This window comes from Zeus faber (genome assembly GCF_960531495.2).
Source record: "Zeus faber genome assembly, chromosome: 19".
In the NCBI taxonomy this organism is placed as follows: Eukaryota; Metazoa; Chordata; class Actinopteri; order Zeiformes; family Zeidae; genus Zeus; species Zeus faber.
This window is the reverse complement of record NC_137206.1, coordinates 2,781,103-2,807,465: the sequence shown is the minus strand read 5'-3', so window position 1 is coordinate 2,807,465 and position 26,363 is coordinate 2,781,103. Positions and strand designations below refer to the sequence as shown.

General features: G+C 44.3%; 1 protein-coding gene across 1 annotated transcript in view; it reads left to right on the top strand.

The window, feature by feature from the left end:
• The window catches only part of pou6f2 (POU class 6 homeobox 2), a gene marked incomplete at both ends in the record, with an annotated part of 96,061 nt that overhangs the window by 4,928 nt on the left and 64,770 nt on the right, over positions 1–26,363 (top strand). Inside the window, 3 exons of the mRNA XM_080020486.1 lie at positions 18,767–18,858; positions 20,132–20,146; positions 24,342–24,561. Of these exons, the coding sequence (XP_079876612.1) occupies positions 18,767–18,858; positions 20,132–20,146; positions 24,342–24,561 (327 nt within the window). The remainder of the gene's footprint in view (positions 1–18,766; positions 18,859–20,131; positions 20,147–24,341; positions 24,562–26,363) is intronic.

The following is a 26,363-nucleotide window of genomic DNA, read 5'->3' as shown; positions in this document are numbered from 1 at the left end:
GCTCCTAATGTTGTGCGCTGGGGTTAAGTAATAAAGTGGCATGCGCCCCGTGCTGAATGGAGCCCGCTGAGTAAATAAGACCAGATAAAGAAGAGCCGGCCCCCCCCGAGGAGTTGGATCTCATTATGGGGGATTTCAGCTGCCTGCCCCAACCTGAAAACAGGCCTAATGCGTGGCTATAAAGCAGGTGTAATACATCGACTAATGTGACCACAGCGCCTGCAGAGCCTCCGGCTGCTCCCGGGCAGCCTCCGCTCCGTGACACGGAGAGCAGGAGGAAGAGCTTTTCTTGGAAGTAGTACTCAGAGCTTTTACTTCAGTAAAAGTACAAATACCCTGACACAAAATAATAAAAGTAAAAGTACTGCATTGACATTTTGACCTAAATAGCAAGTATATAAGTACTTTCTCTTAAATGTCCTCAAAGTATTACAAGTAGAAGTATTCGCCATATCCAGTGCCCTGATACAGCAGAGCCCATAATACGGCACAAAGTTCAGTCGTGATTTGTGCCATTTGTTTCTGCAGATGACGCTCATGCAGATGCTGATTACAATTAACAATACAATACTATTGGTGATGAGCAAAACTTAATCAACAGTTTGATGGATGTAGTTCATGATTTTGATAGACTATATGAATATAACGAAAGTAATGGGCCTGAAGTGTGTTAAAAATGTAGAGTAAAAAGTATAGTACAGATAGATAAACTGGAGTGGAAGTTGAATATACTGAAGTGAATACAGATAATTAAAAAATTCTACAGTATGCAGAGTACAGTAATTTTGTAAAGTACTTTTTTACTCCACCACTGGACAACAGGAGTCCAAACTACAGCTGCTGCTTCTACTCGATGTGCAGATTTGACTTTGAGCAAGATGCACTTGGAGGAAGGCTGAACAACTCACTGTAATCTTTTGTATTAAATTTTGGCGTTTTTTGCCTTTAGCGGAACCTACAACAAAGGAAAAGGGCAGGACTTGTAGCTGTGGCACCGTCGGGGAAATAATTTGAATACCAGTAACCGCATTTTCATCGCTCAATCACTTTTTTTCAATTTTATTTTTTATTTTTTTGGAAATCATTTCCCCCGAAAAGAGAAAAAAGGTGTATATTGTACGGCGCCAGCTCCGTACGCAATATCAACAAGCCTTTCATGTTTAGCAGACGGAGGAGGCTTCACATCTCCTGGCGCAGAGGCTGCTCGACGTTGTTGAAACATAATTGAAGCTGAAAAAGGGTCAGGTCTTTTTTTTTTTCGGGGAGTATAAATTTACAATCTCGTCTTTGACTCGCGTGGCGTGAACCATCCGCGTATCGCAGAGGCCCCCGTGTCCTTCAGTGGACTTTTATTATTTATAACTCTCGCTCTTTGAGCAATGACCAGTACTAATGCGTAACCTCCTGTCCTCCTGGATGCTTCGCCTCCTTTGAAACCAAAGATTGAAGCGGGGGAAGTGGGGGATGAGGGATGAGAAGGAGGGGAAGGGGGATGCAGGGGAGTGTGTGTGTGTGTGTGTGTGTGTGTGTGTGTGTGTGTGTGTGTGTGTGTGTGTGTGTGTGTGTGTGTGTGTGTGTGTGTGTGTGTGTGTGTGTGTGTGTGTGTGAGAGATGGGGGGGAAGGAGGGCAGTGGAGATTCACACCATGGAGAAGTTATTATGGTTTTTTTTGTGGTGTCCTTTATACAGTATATGGCAGATGTGGGATAACAGTGTGATGGCTGCTTTCTATGGAATACAGTTGCGGCCTTCAAAGCAGAACTATATCCTGCCGCTTCACCGTACACGCTGTGCAGGTTTCACAGGGCAGTGTGTTGCATGTTCGGCTGTTTGTGTATATACAGGCGCGAGGGTGGGTATCTTTCATTTTTATTCTTTTTTTTTTTCCTTCAATAACTATTTAAGTTTTGATGACATGGACCCAAATTTCTCTTCTGCATACATTGTCTTAGGTCTGGGCAATATTGACAAAAATCAAATATCCCTATATTTCTTAATGGAATACCTCAATATCGATAATTTGACAATATTTTGGAGACAAATATTGGTGCTTTCATATGATAATATTTACACATGTGAAATATTTGAGAAACAATCATCAAGTAATGTGGAAATTCTGACCATTGATTAGAACAGTTTAAGAAGTTTTGACACAGTCTTTACTGTAATGCTCCTTAAAGACAACATTTAACTTCATCACCGTAATTATTTTATTACCATAACCAAAACCCCAGATGAAATCTAATCTCATATCATGATATCAATATTATAATAATATATCAGCCCTACACTGTATCACTCGTCGTATGGCTGGGCCATAATTTAGTATTATTCATTGGCATTGTTCATCCTCCAAGTGGTGTTGTATCGTTAAGAAATGATGTCTTCTACAGTAAATGAATCCAAATGAAATTATGTCCCACAATATGATACTTTGAATTACCATACTGGATGTATTAGGGCTGGGCAATATATCATTATAATATCCATATCGTCATATGAGAAATATTGTCTGGGATTTTGGCCTTAAAATCGCAATATTAGTTCATTGTTGTCTTGAAGGCTACATTACAGTAAAGTTATGCAATTTTTTTTACTTTGTAGACTATTCTAGTTGGTATAATGCCTCTACCTTATTTGTCTTGATATCCACATTACTAAAATATTAATCATTCTGTGTGAATATCTTATCCCCCCAGAAATACTGTATAGTGATATGTAATTTTTTGTCAATGTAAAAATAAAAATAAAAACATGGGTCTTTAAATCATTAGGATACATGTGGATATTGTGTAGAAATGTTTGCTATCATGGTGATAATAAATCCCCCCGGTATCGCCGAGTGCCTGGCTGGTGTGATCCATTGTAGTTCCATGGCGATGACAGAAGAATGGAGTCAGTGGGGAGAGAGGGGTTTTGAAGGGTAGATAGGGGCAGAAAGTGGGACATACGCAGCTTTAGTGCCAGATCGCCTGGGGGGTCCCGGGCTGATGTGTGGGGCCTGACATGTGGCTGTCTGGCCCCCCCGCACACCGCATGGGAGCCCCCGCCTCACGTCCCACTGGCTACCTCTAAATGTCCCACCATTACTCTCGCTTGGACCAACAGAACGCAGGCTGATGGACTTGGGTCTTAAAAGCAGGGAGGCTCCGATACAGATACTGGTGCAAGAGAACGGGCGGAATTAGGCTGTCGGTGTCGCCGACTATCCCAAAAACAACAATGTGCAAACCAAGAGCCATTTTAAAATGTGTCAGATATTAAAGAATAGGGCTGGGTTAAAATGAAAACAAAAACGATTGTCCGATATGATTCAATTGTTGTGTTTCAATTTCTGAATAGGCGGACACTTTGTTTGGAAGTTATGAAACAGTTTTCCATTAAATCGCACAAATGAATTGAAATATTTAACTTCATAAACTTTTACATTCGACTGAATTTGTTCGGCAAATACTTGTCATTCACTTCAGATGCTAAAGTGATTAAGGTCACCACTAAGGTTACTATTTAGTAACTATAGTTAGTAATTATAAAATTACTAACTATTTGATGTAAGCCGATAACTATATTAAAATGATAATGTAAAGTTGAAAATGTAAATCCACAATAGCATTATAATTTTCCACATATCTATGTGTTACTTGAGTAAAAATTTTAATGAAAATGCAATCATCCAATTGGCCTTTACAGTTTCACATACTCGTATTGGCATTCTATGACCATATTAAAATGAAAATTGAAAAGCTGTTTTACATTCAATTTTTTAAAGTCCTATACAATGGAAAATGTTCAAATGTTAATCAAAATTAGAAATTAATATGCAATATCAACAATGTATCCTGATTTTCCATTTGTGCACGCAAGATTTAAGTCACAATTAAATTCAAATGTAAACAGCATTTGAGCTTTCATTTTCATTTTCAAGACTTGCTGTACAGTGGACTATATTCACATGCAATAAGGGAAACGGCGCCTCCAGTCTATTGCGTTTACATTAACATGTCACCACGCTCTTTTGGTGTCAAAAGGAAAATGAAAATGCAACTTGTCAGTCCTCTCATCAAGGCGGATCTTCAGCTAGGACGTCACTTCCTGGTTCAGTGACCCGGAGAAGCGCTACAGACTTAACCATCACGCACTGACCGAGAGGACTGACCCATTGCATTTTTATTCCTTTTGACACCAAAACAGCGTGGTGACATTAAATGTAAATGCAATAGACTGGCGGCGCTGTTTCGTTTATTGCAGTCAAATGCTGTTATCATTTTCATTTTCAAATTGGTCGAAAATTGCATTTTCATTTGAATTGTGACTTAAAGTCCCTGTAAAGCAAAAATAAATACTGTATGTGTTCTGAGTTTGTCACACCACAGAAAAAATGTGTTATTTACCACCCAGCCAAATTTGAATCATTAAAAAAATAGTATAAAAATAGTGTATAAAATTAGGTTTCAAAATCGTGGAAAAAAAAAAAAGGCAGTTCCCTCTGTTCTGAGACGCTGGTGTTTATATAGTGTTAGGGGAGGGGCCACGCCAAGTATGACCCACGTCACTGAGTCATGATTTAGCCCCGCCCAAGAAAAGCGGACCACAAAAATGGTGAGAAAAAGTTTTAACGGTTGAACGCAACAATTCAAAACAACATCGTTCAGTCTTTCACATGTTTTCATTAATTACTTACTAACTTATGTATAATGTGTTTAGAAAAAAATGACTGAACAGGGACTTTAAATCCTGCTTGCGTAAATGGAAAATCAGGTTACATTGTTTGTATTGCATTTTCATTTTCAAATTTGAATTCACATTTGAATATTTTCCACTCAAACAGCTTTTCCCATTTAAATTTTGAGTCAAACCACACACACATACATACAGGGACGGCCGCTGGCATAACCACACTATGCGTTTTTTTAGGGCCAGGACCACTAGGGGGCGCCCCTACAACCCACAACCTACCATCATTGTGATCGCCCCGTGTTGCAGGGCAAGCCCGACGCATAAACGAAAGCGATCCGCTGGCGTCCCTGTTCACCATTTCTCCAAAGACAACAAATAAAAACAGTGTGTTTTTATTTTCGACGTATTTATCCTCCCAATTGAACGAAACAAAAAAGCCCCATTCTTACCGCGCCGCATCACACATGGCAACTTAAACCCCCCCCCCCCAACTTAAAAGGCTGAAGTCAAAACTAGAGATTTTATTTAACTTCATCTCACCTGGCACATCAGGAACTTTCGACAATTCTTAGAAACCACAGATGCCTTTTTTTTTTTTTTTTTTTTTTTTTTTTTTTTTTTTACACATTAAGTCACGGCAGCCTTTTGTTTAACATACTCCGAAACAATAGATGCTGTAGAGGAAGCTTTATCTGGGGTGTGGAGATCCGGGCCTCCTCCAGAACAGCCATGTAGGGGGGCAAGCTGCAGAATCCCATTTACCACAAATATAATTTAAGTAATTTAAGAGCAGGAGCAGTCGTGAGGCAGGCCTCCTCTAAAAGGCTTAGGGCCCTCTAAAGCCAGGCCTGATCCCACCACCACCCCCGCCCCTGCTGACGGCCATAAAAGGATGAGGAATAATTTGGATTGTATTCGCCTTTTCCAGCCCTCAGCTAATCAGGTTGACATTGCTCGGGGAATGAGGAGGAGAACTCGCCACAGCAGCTGTGGTCATGTGCAAAGTGTCCCGAACCCCCCCCCCCCCCCCCCCCAGGAGGGACGCTGACTCCCCCTCGCCTCTCCCTCTCTTCATCACACCCTCTCTCCTTCTTGACCTTTGAAAGGGGCATTGCCTCTCCTCGCCAATTTACCCCCCTCTGCCTCCCCTCATGCTTCCGTCCGACTCTCTGCTCTCCAGGTGGAGGCAGGTGAGAGCCCCCCACCACCCGAGCGTCATTTCCATACCAGTTCTCAACACTTCGTAAATGATAGGGCTGGATCTAAAAAAAAAATCCATACTCAATTCTATTGTATACATTTCGGAATCAATTTGCAAATTTTAATATTGAAATTATTATGGGATTTATACCGCCATAGTCAAAGATTAATTGGAATATTACATTTCTGGATTTGTTCCATTAAATATTTTTGTGGCGCACATCTTTTATTCACTGAAAGGTGGTACCAATTCTCATCATGTATAAAATAATAGAATAGAAATGGAATTGTGAGATCTTGCCTAATACCAGCCCCAGTAAACCCTGTTATACTCTTATACACTCTCTCGTATTTCAAACCTCCCAGCTTTTATTCTGTGTTTTTTCTTTTTGGATACATCTCCAAACACATAATTTCCATCTCAGAACATTCCCTGCATCCTCTGGTTCCTGAGAGCGGCTCGATAATCTCTTCGCAAACAGCCGGAGAGCTGCTGAAGTGTAAAATCCTTTCTGTTTGGCCAGGTCCACGGCTCCCCCATAATTCCACTTATTGCCGGAATAATGAATGAGATAGATATTTTTCGCCTGCGAGGTCCGTGCCCTTAAATCAGTGTTTAATGCTGGGGCCCGGAGAGACTGCCGTGGCCTTTCGCCCCTCCTGCCCTGCGCTGGCCACTTAATTAAGTAAATGACAGCTCTCCAAGCAACAGCAGCAGCCATAATACAGCTAATAGTATTACATCCAGCCACTCAACAGCCAGTCTCTGGTGAGTTTCTACCCCTGAAACACTATTGACCTATCCAGAACAGGCTCTCTGCCTCGGCCTCTAAACAGAGTATTCCTCGCTGCCTCCTCCAGTGGGAGCCATCCAGCTAAGAGCACCCGGGGATATTGGCAGCAGATTATGCCCTGTGATACTGTTGAGGGCTTTAGTGGGAGTAATGAAGCCCAGAGCCAAATCACGGGGGATCCTCTGTCTCTGGTGCAGTTCTCCATCCGGTCGGCACTTGTAAGTTACGTGTCGAAAATGTAACCGTAAAACTTTACTGTAGAGGTGGCACCGATCCAATACCCGGTGTCGGGGAGAGGAAAAGACGAAGAATTGGATCCGATCTTCAAACGATTCCAGCCTGAAATGTCCTGGAAGTGCCTTGGTCAGTCGTGTTGCAACACTTGACGCTAAAGGCGGAGGAAAGTAAAACAGCCGAGCGCATCTTTTGTCTAGCGGGTGTATCAGGCGCGGCACTGGAAACTTTAATACAACAAACTGGGTAAAGCACTTAAAATAATACACCTAAATAATAATACACCTAAAATAATACACAGATCTATTCACGCTACAGCCGCCGAGAAGAAAAATGGAAAAAGAGAAGGAGAGTTAGGGTATACAAAAGAATTCGGATGGGTATCCGATCGGCAGATACTCTAGATTTCAGAGTTTGTCTCTGTTTAGGAAGATAAGGTGGAGTTGTGCCATGTCTACTTGATCAGACTCCCAAAAACAAGCTTTCTATCTCTCTCTCCCTCTCTCTGTCTCTCTGTCTCTCTCTCTCTCTCTCTGTCTCTCTGTCTCTCTCTCTCTCTCTGTCTCTCTGTCTCTCTCTCTCTCTCTGTCTCTCTCGCTCTCTCTCTCTCTCTCTGTCTCCCTCTCTCTCTCTGAGTGATTGGAGGTGTGAGCGAGCGGAGCGTGTGAGCGTTTGGTAGAGTGAGTGGTTTTCTCTCTAACTTTTTCTATCAATTGCATGTTTATAATTATTTGTTGGTGACGGGTTTAGTTTTTTGTTGGTTGTAGGGTGTGCGCACAGCGGGTGGGGGGTGGTGGTGGTAGTGGTGGTGGTGGTGGTGCGGGTCCGCGGCCATGTCGGACCTCACCAAGCTAACGAGGAAGCACGGCATTAAGTTGCCCGTGTCTTCCTCGGTCTCGGTGGAGGACTGCAGCCTGGCGGTGGGGAAGGCTGTCGGCTACAGCAGCGTTGTGTCCGCAGCGCGGATGAACAGCGCGGTGGTCATTTTCCTGGATGGCGTAGACAAGGTGAACGCGGTGGTGGCGAGCGGCGTTACGGTGAACAAAATGTTTGTTCCCGTCCTGCCTCTCTCCACACCGGCGAGGAGGGTGAATTTGGCGAATGTTCCGCCGTTTATTAAAGATGAGACCCTCACTAAGGAACTGGCGAGGCACGGGAAGGTGGTGTCGCCAGTTAAAAAAGTCCCGTCGGGGTGCAAGTCGCCGCTGCTCAAGCATGTGGTGTCGCACAGGAGACACGTCCTGATGGTGTTGAACAACAGGGATGCGGAGCTAAACGTAGCTTTTAAAATCAGGGCGGATGAGTTTGACTACGTGGTGTTTGTCAACACTGACACCACCAAGTGCTTTGGGTGCGGTGGGGAGGGACACCAGGTCAGGGCATGTCCAGGTAAGAAGGCAGGCGGCGAGACAGGTGAGGGGCAGAAGGGTGGACAGGACAAGGAGGGAGCACAGGAGGGGGCAGGTGAGGGTCAGAAAGGGGAAAAGCAGGCGAAGGTGGGGGCACAGGAGGGAGCAGGGGGGGGTCAGGAGGGGGGAAAACAGGCAAAGAAGGGGGCACAGGAGGAGGCGGGGGAGGGCCAGAAGGAAGGAGGGGAAAAGCAGGTGAAGGTGGGGGCACAGGGAGAGGCAGGTGAGGGCCAAATGGAGGCAGGGGAAAGACAGGTGGAGGTGGGGGCACAGGGGGAGACAGGTGGAGGGCGGAAAGGAAAGGAGAAGAAACAGGTGAAGGTGGGGGCACAGGAGGGGGCAGGCGAGGGGCAGGGGAAAAAAAAGGAGGGGGGGGAGGGGAATGTGGAGCCGCAGGAGGGAACGGGTGGAGGTAGACAGCGCAGCCAGGTGAGCGTGGAGACACGGGGGGAGGCAGGCGAGGGTCTGGAAAGAAGGCAGGTAAGGGCGGGAGGACAGGAGGGGAAGGAGGAGGGTCCGGAAGACAGGCAGGTGGGTGCGGGGGGACAGGAGGGGACTGGTGAGGGAAAGGAAGCTACGGAACAAAGTCAAAGGAGTGCAGGTGACGTAGCTAGGGAGGAGGAGGCACTGGAAGGAAGTGACTTTGAGATGGGGGATGAGGACGATCGGTTGAGAGTCCCCCGGCTCAAAAGAAAGTCCAACAAAATGGCAGGAGACTCTCAGGCGAAGAGAGGGACAGCAAGCCAGGGGAAGGCAAGTCAGGAGGTGGAGCAGGGAGGCTCGGAGTCAGAGTCCTGGATGGAGGAGGACTCTGCTGCAGACAGTGAGGGGCAGGTCTTTCTCGGTGTAAAGAAGAAAAAGGGCAAAAAAAGCTACAGTGTGGGCAAAATAAAAGCGTTTCTGCACAGGACGAAGAATGTGAAAGGGATTAAGGTGGAGGATTTTTTCTCAGACAAGGAGTTGCTGGCGAACGCGGCCCAGCAACAGATGAGGAGTAAGGGAAGAGGAGGGTTCACGGACCAGGAGGTGTACAGGTTAAAGAAAATAGTGCAGAAGATCAGGAAGGAGCTGAACAACGGAGAGGATGGGGAGGAGGTGGAGGTGGGCGCTGCTGTTCGGGCTGTTTCCCTTTTCCGTTGCAATGAGTGACTTTAACATCAGCACGCTGAACGCGAATGGGGCCAGAGACGCAGCTAAGAGGTCTCTGCTGTATGAGCTGATGGAGCAGAAGAGGCTGGATGTGCTGTTGGTGCAGGAGACCCACAGTGACTCTGGCAATGAGGCTGACTGGAAGAGGGAGTGGGGGGGGGAGGTGGTGCTAAGCCACAAGAGCACCACCAGCGGTGGGGTGGCTCTTCTCTTTTCTAAGAGCTTTGCCCCAGCATCCTTTGAGGTGGAGGAGGTGGTGGAGGGCAGACTGATGGTGGTGAGGGCAGCATTTGAGCATCATAAGTTTGTCTTTATAAATGTGTACGCTCCCACCACAGGACCACACAGAGTCATTTTTTTGCAAGTTTTAAATGGGGTTTTAAGCAAAGCTCGTACTGGGGAGTTTTTGTTTCTAGGAGGTGACTTTAACTGCACCGAGAACGACCTGTTAGACAGGAACCACTGTGAGCCTCACAGAGCATCGCAGAACGCGATGAGGCTGCTCTCAAGCGAGAACGAGCTAACGGACGTGTGGAGGAGAACCAACGGGGATGAAAGACAGTACACCTGGGTGCACTGCAGAGGCACCTCTTTATCGTTGGCCAGACTAGACCGGTTTTACTGTTTTAAGCACCATTTTAACATTTTTAAGGAATGTAGAATGGTGCCTGTTGGTTTTACCGATCACTCCCTGGTTGTTTGCCGTGTTTTTATCGCCAATGTAAAGCCCAAAAGCGCATATTGGCATTTTAACACCACCCTACTATGTGACTCCAACTTTAAAGATGCTTTTAGGTTTTTTTGGGAAGGTTTTAGAGACAGAAAGCAGGATTTTATTTCCTTAAGACTGTGGTGGGACTATGGGAAGAGGGAGATAGAGCAGCTCTGTCGGCAGTATACTCTCAATGTCACACGGGACATCACCAGATCTATGAGGGATCTGGAGACTGACATTGTGGAGTTACAGGGTGTAGTGGAACCAATCGGGAATCGAGATCACATTAAGGACCTCAAGTCTAAAAGAGCTGCTCTTGCAGACCTACTAGGCACCAAGGCGCAGGGGGCGCTGGTCCGCTCTCGCTTCCAGAGCGCAGCACTGATGGACGCACCATCTAGTTTCTTTTTTAGCCTGGAGAAGAGCAACGGGCAGAGCAGGTTTATCCACGCCCTGAGATCAGACACAGGACAGGAGCTCAGGAGGCCGGAGGAGATCCGGACGAGAGCCGTGGACTTTTACACAGAGCTGTACAGAAGTGAGTACGAGGAGCAAAAAGAACTGTTTTACTCCTTTTGTGGGAATTTGCCCAGGGTCCCGGAAGATGTCAGTGCGGTGCTGGGGGAACCTCTGACCCTGCAGGATCTTTCCACGGCCCTGCAGAGCATGAAGGGGGGTAAGGCCCCTGGCATCGACGGGATTCCTGCAGAGTTTTACAAAGAGTTCTGGGAGGAGTTACGGGAGGACCTTTTAATGGTTTTTAATGAAGTTTTTAAAGATAAGTTATTGCCAGTCAGCTGCAGGAGGGCAGTCATCACCCTCCTACCCAAGAAAGGAGACCTGCAGGAGATCAAGAACTGGCGTCCTGTGTCCCTTCTGTGCACGGACTATAAAATCCTGTCGAGGGCACTGGCCAACAGGCTGAGGGAGGTGATGGACCTGGTAGTCCATCAGGACCAAACTTACTGTGTGCCTGGTAGGTCCATTCTGGACAATGTGTCCCTAATTCGGGATATTTTGGACGTCTCTAGTTCTCTGGGCATTGAAACTGGGCTCATTTCGCTAGACCAGGAAAAGGCGTTTGACCGGGTTGAGCACCCTTACCTCTGGAAAACTCTGGAGGCTTTTGGCCTCAGCCCTGGTCTGGTAGCCATGATCCAGGTTTTGTACCAGGACATCGAGAGTATACTGAAGATTAATGGAGGGCTGAGCGGCCCTTTTAAAGTGCGTAGAGGGGTGAGACAGGGCTGCCCCCTCTCAGGGATGTTGTACTCTCTGGCCATAGAACCATTGCTGTGTCAATTAAGGACGAACATCGAGGGTGTGTTTCTAAACGGTCTCGAGAGAAGCCACATTCTATCAGCCTATGCGGACGACGTCATTGTCTTAATAAAGAAACAGGACGAAATCAGCAAACTGGAGGGGATCGTCAGGGACTTTGGGCTGCTATCAGCAGCGAGAGTCAACTGGGGCAAAAGCGAAGCGCTGGCTGTGGGCGGATGGAGGGGGGGACTTTTAAAACTGCCAGGAGGCTTACGGTGGCGAAGGGATGGGTTTAAGTATCTGGGAGTGTTTTTAGGGAGCGAAAGTGTGGTGGGGAAGAATTGGGAAGGACTGCTAGGAAAGATACAGGGCAAGCTAAGAAAATGGAGGTGGGCACTGCCACAGCTGTCCTATAGGGGCAGGACGCTCATTATTAACAACCTGGTGGCCTCACAGCTGTGGCACAGAGTGGCCTGTGTCCAACCACCAGACCTGCTAGTTAGGAAGATACAGGCCGAGCTGATAGACTTCTTTTGGGGGCGGAATTTCCACTGGGTCAGGAAGGAAAGGGTCTTTCTGCCTAAAGAGGAAGGGGGGCACGGTGTGGTGGACATCAAAAGCAGAGTGGCAACTTTTAGGTTACAGTTTGTGCAGAAGTTGTTAACGGGGTACTTTAACGTTTGGAAGGACGTGGCGGGCTTGGTCTTAAAGAGGACTGGGAGGATGGGACTTGACCGCTCGTTGTTTTTAATGGACACGAGTCTTCTAAACAAGTCGGGCTTACCCCGTTTTTATCAGGAGCTTTTTAAAGCATGGGGGTTATTTAAGAACAGGAAAAGGGAGGCCGCAGATTCCCTCCACTGGCTCCTGGAGGAGCCGGTGATCGGAGGAGCCAGGCTGGATGTGCAGGACGGGGCCACTCCAGGACTGAGGAGCATCCTGAGGGAGGCGGGGGTCCTGACCCTGAGGCAGGTGGTGGCGGCGGCGGGGAGCGACCTGCAGGACGGCGAGGCCATGGCGGAGCGGCTGGGGGTGAGGTCCACCAGGATCGTACACCTGGTGCTCAAGAGGTGGAGGGAGACGCTCACGGAGGAGGAGCTGGCCCTGCTGAAGGAGTACGGCGAAGGCGCGGAGGAGCCAAACTCGGAGGATCCCTTCCCGGAGATGACCCTGACCCCCAACCTGGAGGGGTCCTCCGGGAAGCTGCTGCACAGGGCACGTTATGCAGAACTGGACCTGCACACAGCCAGCGGGAAGGCTTTTTACAAAGAGTGTGTGGTTGTTTTAAATAGGAAGGGACTGGAGGGGCGGCAGGACACTGTCTGGAGGGGACGGCTCCAGATGGGGGGACAGGAGGAGCCGTGTTGGAGGAGTTTTTACAAAGCTCCCTCCAAGAAAAGGACGGGGGACCTCCAATGGAGGGTCCTACATGGAGCCATAGCTGTCAACAGCTTTGTTTCTGTTTTTAATCCCACGGTCGCAAATGAATGTCCTTTCTGCAAACTGCCAGAGTCCGTGTTTCACTGTTTTGCAGAGTGCGACAGACTTTTAGAGCTTTTTAGTCTTTTAAAAGAAAGTTTTAAGCTCTTCAAGGAGGAGTGGTCCAGAAACTGTTTTATTTTTGGGGCCGGATACTACAGGGCCAACGCAGAGAAATGGCGACTGCTTAATTTTCTAGTAGGGGAAGCGAAGATGGCCATCTACCTCACGAGGAGGAACAAACTGAGGGGAAAGGAGAGTGTTTTAGGAAGAGTGTTTGTAGCGTTGGTCAGGGCCAGAGTCTTGATTGATTTTAACTTTCACAGACTGATGAAGAGTCTGGACGTCTTCATCAAGCTGTGGTGTTTTAACGACGCCATCTGTTCCCTGGTGGAGGACGACCTGTGCTTCCAGTCTGTTTTTAACGTGTAGGACTCTGTTAGTGAACCAAGTGTGTTTGTTGTATTGTCTGTAACTGTGAACTAGAGAAAATGTTAAAATAAAGATGCTTTAAAAATCAAAAAAAATCTCTCTCTGTCTCTCTCTCTCTCTCTCTCTCCCTGTCTCTCTCTCTCTCTCTCCCTGTCTCTCTCTCTCTCTCTCTCTCTCTCTCTCTCTCTCTCTCTGTCTCTCTGTCTCTCTCTCTCTCTCTGTCTCTCTGTCTCTCTCTCTCTCTCTGTCTCTCTCGCTCTCTCTCTCTCTCTCTGTCTCTCTGTCTCTCTCTCTCTCTGTCTCTCTGTCTCTCTCTCTCTCTCTGTCTCTCTCTGTCTCTCTGTCTCTCTCTCTCTCTCTCTCTCCCTGTCTCTCCCTGTCTCTCTCTCTCTCTCTCCCTGTCTCTCTCTCTCTCTCTCTCTCTCTCTCTCTCTCTCTCTCTCTGTCTCTCTCTGTCAAGGCTGTGACAGCCCTGATGGCCCGTCACGTTTCCGAGTGGCCTTAGTAAAATCAATGGCCTAACAATCCTGGACAGTTGGTTGTGTATTGATGGAATTACACCTTTGTGTACGATTTAACTCGCCATCTGTACTCATCACCTCAAAGATTATTGTTTTGTGTCAACCAAACTTTTTTTTTCTGACTTTATTTTTCTGATATTACTTGCGATACAAGCACTACTTGCTATATTTTAATTATAGCTGTTTTAATAAAAAGATAGAGCGCATAGAGTCTCAAAGCATTATTATAACCTTGCCGACATGGCCAGTCATTTCATATGTATTGTATGTCATGGGGAAATGATTGACACCATCTAAATAGCAAAACAGATGCACTCAGCCGGGCGATTTGAAAAGAACCATTATAAAACGGGGGCTTGGATGTTGATTCTGAAAAGGCTGAATCGTTACCAGGCCGCTCTCCCACATTTGACAACTTACATAATGCATTTCCACTAAAATAGCTTAAGTGTTAACGCTTCTTTTATGGGCAGAAATTGATTCATAAATGCACTGAGGCGAAAGCTAACATGAACACAAAGCCTTCAATAACACCCATTTTATTCAGTCTGTCAGTGTATGAAGCGCTTGCATTAGAGAGGGTGGCATGCTGATTGCTTTATGAAATCCGGGCTAATTGTTTTGTGGTACAGTCCTTGGGGCGCTCTGCATTAGGGCAGGCTGAATGATGTCAAATAAATATTGCTTTGTCCCCCACCCACCCTTAGAAAGTGCCTCTGACTTCTGTGGCATTGAAAGTAGCTCTGCAGAGGCCACTTTGGCGATCGATGAGAAAGAATTTGTTTTGTGGTGGATATCGGCAATATCACCCCCGCCATAAGTCGCTGCAAATCGCACACTGGGCTCTGTCATAGGAGTCATTACTTTTTTGCGCTAAATGTAAAAGCTGTCGTTGATAGAATTAACAGGGCTGGGTTAAAAAAAATAATCGATACTCCCGTTCAAGTCGATTCCATTGTGTAAATTCAGAATCTGAATCGGTTAGAAAATTTAATATCAATACTTTGTTTGGAAGCTATGCAGCTATTTTCCGCTTCAATGAAATACCACCCTAGTCACAAATTAAATGAAATATTTGAATTCTGTATTGGACTGAATTCGCTCCGTGAAATCATCCTCAGGTGGCAAACTGAAAAGCTGCTATCAATTCTCATCAGGTATAAAATGTCAATATATCAACTGGATTAGATCCAACTAATCCAATTGGGACCCTTTGTATCAAAACCAAAGTGAATTTGTCAGATCCTGCCCAACACCCAGCCCGAAGAATTAAAACAAATACATTAGTGTTGTCCAGATGGAGCTCATTTTACATTTGATTGCCAGACCATCAAAACACACTAAACAGATAATTTGTTTAAGAGCGTGAAGAAGAAGAAGTGTTTAGCCCCTCTGAGAGTGACGGCGTTCTGTCCCGGGCGGAGCGGCACTTAAAGTGCACAGGTGATTGTGAAAGGAGCCGCTTGACGGAATGCGTCTCACCTGTTCTCTGGCCCGTCTCCCTTTCATCCGTCCACACATCGCCTGGTCCATTCATTCCCTTTTCATCCGTCGTGTGACCTGTATTTAATCACAGCATCGCGCGGCCTCCTCTCCAGTAAAACCTTGATGCCTCGCGCGGTGTTAATCTGCCGCAGGAAATCCACTTAAGAAACATTCACATTGAATAGAGGGGGATATATCTTTTTTTTATTATTTTTATAGGCGGGAGAAGATGGAGAAATTAAGTAAAAGACTTGAGTAATAAAAGCAGAATGAAAACTGACTCCTGAGATATTTCTCCTTTCAGCTGCTTAATTCAGTTAAAGGAATTTACACAAATCCTTTGGGGAGTTGGATGTGCATGTGTATTTATTTATGATTGATTCTTCACCGGCGCAAAACGCGTTAAGGTTACAGATATTTGCAAGCTTTCAAAGTTATTCTGTGATGATGCAATGAAAAGCACATCCCGTCATCTACCTCCATCCTTCTACAACGGAATACACTCGTTTTTAACTGCATTCACATGCAATGTTCTGATTTCTCATAAATGGCTTTTTAGCGGTTTGTAACCACCCTTACTATTATTGGAGGGTTTCAATTTAGTTAATTGATTGTAAAATTATTGCTGTTAAATTTTAATACAAGCTCAAGTGGAGAAATGCCCTCTTTAGAGGCATTTAGAGTGCTACTGTTATGTTATTAACATGCTGTATTTAGATGAATGTCACCCAGATACCGTGTTACTTCTAATAAAAAACAGATTGTTGTAAAAATACACCAAAAATAGATGGATGATAAAGATAACGTGGCACGTGAATGCTTAAATGAATTAATATGAGGAAAATTTGACTGAAGTACGGTTGCAGTGAATCAGCTACAAAGTCGTATTCTCAAAGTCAAAGAGTTTTAGCCTGGATTGAAAATGTGGTCACGTTTAGAAAAATAAAGGTCATATCTTTATGCTGCATTTTATTAAATATCAACTATGGTGAAGTCAAAGCCTGTGGTCCATGTTCTGACCAACCTTATTTGAGGGGGCTGAGGCCGTGGGGGTGGGGTGGGGGCTGTCTGCGCTTCATAATGGGTGAAATAATCGGTGAAAAGAGAGCGGGCTGTCATAATACCTCCTGCTTGTGAGGTTGATAAGCACGAGGACCTGGGCCTTTGTGGAGACGGAGGCCCAGCCAGACAGAGGTAGGGACCAGCTCGGAAAAACCAGGCTTCCCCTTTGGGCTCTTTTCAAATCAGCCATCAAATGCTTAAGGTTCATTTGGTAGGTCACGCCATTCACCAATTATTTGGATTTTATGTAAAGATGAAATGATTTTATTTGGCGGCGGGGGAAATAAGCCGTAGTCCGTCGGTGCACATGACAGGCAATGAGATCTTGGTGGCGAGGCTATTTAAAAGCATCGTTTGAATAACGCTTTCAGAGATCTACAGAAAACTTTTCTGTGTGAACGACAAAAAAATATTTCTCTTACTTTTGCTGGCTGTGGAAACATACATAGTCCTCGCTCGTTACACCATGCAAACACTTTATATGTTGAAAGGCCGTGGTGTTTTATTCATCACAAATTTAACTTCTCAGTAAGAAATGTAATTACATTTTTCATATTCACATCAATGTGTGTTTTTGACCAGGTCTGGCCTTCAAATGCTGTCAGACTCAGTTTCCTTTATTAATTTCCGAATTCCGAGTGTAACAGATGAAACAGTAATGATAGTTATGATGTTTTGTGAAGGGTGATATTTTTTCAATATATTTTCTTTATATACATTCAGATAGATGGCTAAATACAGACAGATACTGTATATCATATATTGCATTACATACTCAGACCATGATTTTTATAACACAATAAACAACACTTCCCTAAAACACCCACATGAAAGATTTCGATCTGCAAATTAATATATAAAATGTTTTACAATCCATGGTATACCATTAAGAAATTTTGACAAAAATGCATTTTTTTTATTCTGGTCTCATAATATGGTGGAATTTGAATTTGGCCTTTGTGGACATTTAGAGACTAAGACTGAAAAGGAGGCGTGGCACTCTAGGTGACTAAAGAAATAGAGCAAATGGATAAAATATAGTGCCGGTCTAGTGTATTGACTTTGACTTGAAGGTGCTTTTCCATCCAATTGTCTTGCCTGACTTTTTCAGCAAGTGGTGATACTAAAAATATAAATACATTTACAAGATGTATTGACTATATGGAATATTTGTACTAAAAAACACAAGAAACTTGAGAGAAAATGTACCTTTGTAAAATTATTACATCCTCAACCTTTTTAATTTGAATTGCCACACACAAGCTTTCTGTATGGTATTTACTTCAAAATAAATTTATTTTTAAATTGTATTACTTTTCAAAATGCTTCCCCTTGTGCTGCCCCCCCCCCCCATGCCCCCCTGTGCACCCCCATTTTGCAAACCACCATAACAAAAGAACACAAAAACATTCACTTCCATCAGATTCTGAGTGTGCGTGTACTTGTGAAGTGCCCCACAGTCTCCGTGCAGATAATGGCCGAATCAAACGTTGGAATCATCCCTTTAACACTCCTCAAACACAGCCCTCGCTGCGCTGCCGAACTGTCCTGACAGAAAATGATTATGAATATTATGATATCAAACACGCAGCGTTCCTTAGTTTTGCCCTGAAGCCATCGTCGGGCTCATTACCGTGTCGCTGTCTGCGCCGCTCTGCTCGACGCTCACAGCAAACAGGTTTAATTGTGTGTCATGGCTCCGGGCGTGGGGTCTAGATGAGTAACACTCAGTGATGTAGATTGCTGTATAATGCTGCCCCGGCGATGGTGGTTGAGCTCAGTCTCTCAGCGGTAATTTGGGCCATCAGGGACCCGCCAGAATGCATCATCCCCCGTCAATGAGCCTCTTGGCCGGCTGGTGGTAATTTATTCAGCGCTGCAGCGGTTATTGATAGAGCACTTAAACACAAACTCACCCCCACCACACACTCCACCACTCCTCCTCCTCCACCTCTTCGTCCGCTCTGGATGAGTCTGCGTGTTGGAATATCAGCGCGTAGGAGCACTTGAGTTTATCTGCTCTGAACGCTGTTGACGTAGGAGTTAGTGTCTCCCCTCCTCCCGTTTCTATCTTTTGCTTTTTTTTGCTTTTTTCGGTTTCTCCGAACCTCTTTTTAAGTCTTTCTACCACTCTCTCTCTCTCTCTCTCTCTCTCTCTCTCTTCCATCTCCCTCCATTCTCATCTAACTCTCCCTCTTTTTGTTGGTTGCCTCATCACACAATGTTCTCTTTTTCTGTTGGTATTTTTGTGTTGTGATGTTTATTTCTTTGTATTTGAATTCTAATAACTATGTGTTGCCAGAAGATGAAGATGCAGATAACCCCCCCCCCCCTCCCTTTGTCCAGGTGTCCGAGAAGGTTCTGTCCATTCGGATGCCAGTAGCAGCCCCTCAGAGCAGAGCCAGCTGGGCCACCCAGGGTACCACATGGGTCCTCAGGTGAGCCATACCTCATCACCAAACAGAGATAGGTTTTGAATTGAATCCATCTGTCTATCCGTCCGTGCAGCTATCACTTCATCCATCCAACCCTCCATCCTTCCATCCATCTATCCACCCGTCTGTCCATCCATGGTCCTTACATGCTTCCTCCACTCGGGGTTTGAAATTGAACATACAGAAAACCACAGCAAGAACCTGGGTTGACTGCTTATGTCGTCCCACGTGGCCTTCACCAGCACAATGCAATCTGGGTTAATCAAACATGTTGACTGACTCTCTGTTTATCCCAATTCCCATACAAAGCTCCTAAAACGTTGAACGTGTGTGTGTATTCATTTTTACATTGGAATAAAACTGAAATGATTAAATTATTCAAACATTACTCCTGGGTAAAGTTAACCAATTGAGATCTACATGTTTGACTTCCAAGCTCCAAGCTACCTCTTAAAAACTAAAGGATATACAGTATGTGACAATCTTGACCTAGAAACAATTTTCCTTTCATTTTCAACCATTGTCTCGAAACCCTAATAAATTATTTCAGTATATTGTGCTGAAGATCTCAGTTGATCAGAAAGTTCTTACCTCCAATGAAAGTAGACACCAAAGAAATCCCTGAATCACCCAGAACATGTCGTTTTCAACAAACTATGAGACGGGAATAGATTTGGAGCAGATTTTTTTAAGTGGAGTTAAACACAAAAAAATTGTGCGCATCATTACTACAATATTTTAAAGTCAGTTCAGTATTTAACTCAGAGCGACAGTCAAAGTGCTCATCAGACTAAACAGCAGAGTTGACTCCTCGCTGAGTGACTCACTTAACGCTTCTCCATTAAATCTGGAGAATGAGCCTAATTAAAAACACTCGTCAAAAGTACGCAGCGCTGCTTAGTGCCATTGTTTTGGGACTGGAGTAGAGTAGGGGAAAAAAATAAATAAAAGGGCGCATCTGGAGTATCTGGCGGGTGCAGTCTGAGCCTCAGCAGGCTGCATTCTCAACAGCCACCATCTAATATATTAATGCTGTCAGTACAGTGTCTGTGAAGCTAACACTTTTCAGAAACAAAGGCGCCCCGCATGCCATACCCAATTCCCTTGTTCCAGGATCAATATGTTTTGATAGATTCTCACCGCAGAGCCGGATATTGTTGGAACAACCATTATCCAATGGTAGTTTACCCAACATGAATCCACCTTCCTTCTGTTTCCCACTCACTGTTAGGATGACAAAAGTCTGCTATCTGGCTGATTATGGGCAATTTCTCAGTGCCAGAGCTGCCAGGTAGATGGAAGGGCCTATTCTCCCCTGATGGGTGAAGAGGCTGGGTACCACATCCAGCTCTGAGCAGGGCCACGCTTCCAAGCGGGGCCCGGTGTGTGTGTCTGTGTGGCCCCTAGGAGACCACTTCTCAAGGCTCAGCTGTCAGGGCTGCCAAGAACTGTACAGCATTCCAGCAGAGCTTATGGAGAGGTGGAGAGAGAGAGGGGGAGATAGAGGGAAAAAGAGAGGCAGACCAACACGGAATATCTCCATGAAGCCGCGTGTTCGACTGCTTTTACCGACAGATGGATTTGATTGTGGATTATTGCTTTGTTAGTGCTCTGAACACAATTTTTGTTTGTGTTGTGACAGCAGTGTAGAATTAATTGTATTCAAAATAGATGCATTTGTGTCTCATATATCGGTGTTTTAATCAGAGATTTGAATCAGACTTGAAGTGGCACAACAAACAGCCTAAAGACAGTGTTCCTGTGGGGCTGAAGATCTCCGACAAAAAAAATAAACGTTTAAGTCTTGGAGCTTCCGTGCTGCATGGGCTGGCGGCAGACTCTCTAAAGCTGACTGTAATGATAAATAAATCAGGGTGACATCTGATAATTGTAGAGTTGCCTTTGAATGTCATTCCCTTATATGAGGGTTGTCTTCAGTGTCTGGGCGGGAAAAAACATAGTGGGCTCAGAGATGAAACGCTGAAAGAGCGTCTTTGATTATCTGCTGCCCTCAATTCTACATAAAATTTATCCTTAAAAGCGAGATTAAACATATATCACTCAAATGACAAACCATGGTGCTTTGGCACGCTCCTTTTAGATTTCTTTAAGCTCTCAAATAATTAATTTGTTTTGTTTTTTTAGCATAAGTCGCTGGCAAATGTCATTTTTAATGCATTGAAAGCTGTCAGCCGGTGTCATCTTTCATGAACTGTCATCGCACATCAAAGCAAACAGAGAGAAAGAGAAATCCTACGTATGATTACGATTGCTTTTATCTTCGCCAGCAACCATCAACCTCCCCGCAGCGCGCTTTATTCACTTTAAAGCCGTAGAAAAGGTCTTCAAGCAGGTGCTCACTTTTCTTTCTGCGCTAACATTTTACCCTGAGTTCACTCCGGGCTTTGTGCCTTTTAAAACATATTCATGCCGTGTACTTCGGAGCAGGTACGCGTATTCGGCGCCACGCTGGGTTATCACAGTGACAGCGTTGTCACCTAGGAGCACCCGGTGCGGCGGGGGTCTCACGCCGGTCACCAGCCTCCGTACGTTTGCATGAGTTTGGGACGCGGCATGCGAAACACAAGCGGATAGATGACAATTGGAGTTAAGGGCTTGTGAGCTCGGGTCACGGCAGAGAAGTCACAACCGTGGCCAGAATGCAGCCGTGGTTACCGCGGAAGGTGGCGGAGCGGGCGTGGCCAAGGGACCTCAGCGCGGTGTTAGGCTTATGTTTTCAAGATTTTCAAGATTCAAGATTTTTATTTGTCACATACATATACATACTTTCATACATATATGCAGTGAAATGTAATAATCACTGCATCACTTATGTAGCGGTTGATTTGAAACAGTTGTGTTAAAGGATCATTTGGGCCATATTTTTACACCTGGACCAGAGGAGTAAAAGTCCTGCCGTGTTTTCTGATCAGATGATTTCACTTATTAATTGGACTTATGGTTGATGCTCGTTGACAATTCCACCTGGTTGACGCAAAATGGCAGAGTAGAATTTTACTTTCTGAACCCGGACTTTCCGTCTCTCACGTGGACCTTATTTTACCATCTTTTCCAATCGAGCGATCATCTGCGACCAAAATCCAATCAAATGTTTCAGGTTAGTGTTTTGCCTTTTGTCGATTGTCAGGATTCGCTCGCAGTGGTGGAACCTCCTGGTTCAGAAAGTAAAAATCCTCCCCATCGCCGGTATTTGGATTCAACCATCTCGATCTACTAATTATCAGAGTTGGGAAATCCGGTTCCAGTACAAAATCTGGTACCATAGCATCTGGTTGTATCATTTAATTTCATTACATTGGAGGTTCAAGAGTAGATCTACAGCATCAAATACTGAAATATTGGATAACATTTTTATCTGAGATAATTACTATGGTTGAAAGGTAAAAAATGGTAAGATTAGGTAAGATCAGGTAAACAAACGACCTGATCTAATCTTAAGACCTTTGTTTTAAAATATGTTCCAACATCTCCGGTACTTTCTTTGGCCCGTTTCCTGCAACTACCTAAGTTTGATTTCTTCAATTGCTCCAATATATATTTTCCTGTAAAAAGAGAGGTTGCATCAGGATGACTGACATTTGAAATGCTGCCCTTCTGTACTCAGAGATACAAACCTTACAAACTTCTTGCTCAAAGCTGTGTGAACAAAGAATAAAAAATTCGGGGAATTTACAAACCCATTTGAAAAGCTCTTCTACTGTTGCAAAATAACTTGGTGTGATACCTCTGATAACATATCTCTGCTTCTGTGAGTGTGACTGCACAGATTTAAGCCTCAGCCATTATGAGCGAATGGTGATATGGACAGAGCCAAGTGATGTGTTGTATCCCTGCAAAACCGCAGTGACCTGATATCTATTCATTTCAGACTTCCAGTACCCAAGCACAAGAGTGTGTGGGTCATTGAAAAGTATTCATATTTCAGCAAAAAGGCAGTCTGAAATTCTTAAAAGTTGTCATTTTTAATGGCATTTAGTTGTTCACGTCTAATAAAAAAATATATATCAGCACAGATGTATTGGGTAGATTGAGTGTATTTCACACCACAATGAACATAAAACGACTATTACATTTAATTGTGCTTAATATACTGTAGTACATTTTCAATGGATGCCAATTTTTATGCTCAATTATCAGATACAAAATCGGTCTAAAATTGCATTTAAACTGGCATTAAATGGAAAAGTGGATGTGATCTCTGCAAGGTGCAGCCTGTAATAACAGCAGAGGTCACAGCTGAGACAACTGCATCGACAAAAACAAGTCACTGAGATGACGTTTGCTTCAATCAACTCAAACTCAATGAAGTATACTTTAAAGTACCTGTAAGGTGAAAATAAAATTGTGTTCTGGGTTTGTCACAACACAGAAAAATGTGGTCTGAGCCCCCCAGCCAAATTTGAATGATTAAAAAAATATGCCAAATATATAAGGTTTCAGTATTTAGGTCTCAAAATCGTAAAAAAAAACAAAACAGTTTGCTCTGTTCTCTCTGAGACGCTGGGGGCGTGTCCGCTGCAGATGCTGAAACCACGCCCACTCGCGTTACCTGTGTAATAATATATAACCGTTGACACTGGAGTAACTTCCATGTTTAAATGTTCTGCTGAACCCAGTCCCCGATGCGGTGTCTCTCGCTCCACTGATGCTGCGATTCGGCCTAGTGTTGGGGGGGGGGGGGGGGGACATGCCGAGTAGGACCGCTCTACGTCTTTTGTGCCATGATTTAGCCCCGCCCAAAGATTCCGGACCACATTCACATGTTTGCAGTAATTACTTTCTAACACGTATAATGTGTTTAGAAACAAATCCCTGAATGCCCTTTACAGGGACGTTTAAAAGGATCAACGTTGCGCATTTCTCTGAACGCCTTTGTCAGTTTACTTATTTCACAGGGCCATTTTCAACAATACAGCGAGGAAATGAACAGAACAGAAAGTTTAAAAACTGAAAACACTGCATCTCTTTCCTTGAAAGATAGTTTTGTTTTAACTCTGGGCTGATTTATGGCCAAAATATGATTGATCATGTTAATATTCTTACTGTTCATGTTATATTGGCATATATAAGAATATACATTTTTTTACATTTATTTAACTCAGTCTCATCTCATTCTATTTTCATCACTTGTCCTTTGTGATACTGTGGTGATACTGCTGGTTTTTTTTTTACCTGTTGTAAAAAAAAAATTGTCATCATTACAGCGTTGTTATGGAATTGTAACGACAACCACAATAAACTGTGAAGCATAATAAAAATTCTCTGTTGTGTATCTGTTCAGAAAGTAGTACCGGAAAGCATCATCGTGGCTTTTTCTGATTTAGAAATGTGTATCTTATATCAATATTAATTATTTACCCTGTGTGTGTGTGTGTGTGTGTGTGTGTGTGTGTGTGTGTGTGTGTGTGTGTGTGTGTGTGTGTGTGTGTGTGTGTGTGTGTGTGTGTGTGTGTGTGTGTGTCCAGTCTCTCCTGGTCGCCCAGCAGCTTGCCAACGCGGTGGGCGGTGTGATGTCCGGGGGGGCTCCAGGGATGAACCAGCCCATCCTGATCCCCTTCAACGCGGGCGGGCACCTGGGGGGGCAGCAGGGCCTGGTGCTGTCCCTCCCCACCGCCAACATCCAGAGCCTGGTGGCTGCGGCAGCAGCAGGGGGCATCATGACGCTGCCCCTCCCGAACCTGCAAGGTACCGACACATTTTTTTAGCATTGTGATTTATTACGCGGATTAAGACTTTATTAAAGGCCGCATGTTACGCAAGGAGAGGTTGACACAACAGCCAACAACAAAAATTGAATTTGATTAAATTAATGTTATACATACATATACAAAGTGAAGTTGACTTGTACAGCTGGTTATGTTAACTGGTCCGATTTTAGCAGGTGGCAAGTACAGTATACAGTAAGTATGTCATGATAAGACAAGATAAAATAAGAGAACAGACAAGATAAGAACAGAAATCCCTGTGCCAGGAGTCTTAAGAAAATCTACAGTCAGAAAATGTAAAGTGGGAGGATTTGCACAAAACAAAAATAGTGCATACTTTACTTATGAGATGTACTTGATAATGAAACTCCTCAGCTTGAGTGAGAATCGCTGCACCTCTCCGTCATCAGTATTCTCTGTTGGTGTAGCTTTCGAGCTTCACCGCCGACGCTTGCTCACGGGAGAAAGATGAAATAATAATTCTATCATTTCAAATTCACCGTGTCAAGTCGTAGTTAAGACTATAAAATTGCCAAAACAGAAAATCCAGATTTTTTTTTATTTTGTGTGTCAACTGTCCTCTAAAGTCAGCCGACAACAACAGTGATGTCATGTGTTACAGTTCACATCCAGGCCACATCTAAGCTACGGATCAAGGCTAAATGATCTTTCCTACTGTACTTTCAAAATTTTACTTTTGCTCCTTTTATTATATCCTAGATCATGGAGGGAGCTTCAGTGGATTATATATAAAATAGGATGTATTTAAAACCTCTGATATATGTATATCAAACAAATATAAATGTATCAGTCCTTTAGAAATGTCCTGCCACCCACGTGGGGTCTTGACCCCAAGGTTGAGAATGTCTGATTTACAGATTCAAGATTCAACATGTGTATTTGTCACATACTTATTGATACGATCATACATATACTGTATATAGTGAAATGACCGTGCAACGCATCCAGAGATTATGCACAATAAGTACTAACTGGTCATTTACTAACTGACACAAAAGCTAATTAATGAACTAACTAACTAAACAAACTAACTGCTTCCTAAAATGCAATTCAATTAGTAAATAGAATACAATAAGAATAAGAAGGGTAATATGCAAAGTAGGAATACAAATATAGAAACAAAAGGAAAAGACTATTCTGGTATAACAGATATGTGCGGTAAAGTGGCATGTGAATAAAGTGAGGTAGTGTGTGTTGAGATATACAGTACAGTATGCAGTAACCCAGTGCAGTGATACAGTACATTATGCAGTAACCCAGTACAGTGATACAGTATGCAGTACAGTATGCAGTTACCCAGTACAGTGATACAGTATGCAGTACCCCAGTACAGTGATACAGTATGCGGTAACCCAGTACAGTGATGCAGTATGCTACATACAGTACAGTAAGGCAGTGGGGCCTATGTGTGTGTGTGTGTGTGTGTGTGTGTGTGTCAGTGAGGGCCCCTGGTGAGGTCAGCATTGACAGTCCTTATGGTTTGTGGGAAGACACTCCATCTCAGTCTCTCTGTCCTCGCCGTGTTACTGCCGAGGCGCTTCCCCGACCGCAGCAGCTGGAACAGTCCGAGTAAATCCTCCTCATCATTTTTCTTGTTTGTGTGCACACAGAATATAAAGAATACATTGATTTGCATTAAAACTTTGACATTTGAGCCGTGTTCAGAGCTCGTCCTCTGTGTACCCACGTTTGCCGTCAAAATGCTTCACAAAGCCTCTGAGCAGGTAGGAATTCCTCTGGGAATTGTATCCCCAAAAATCC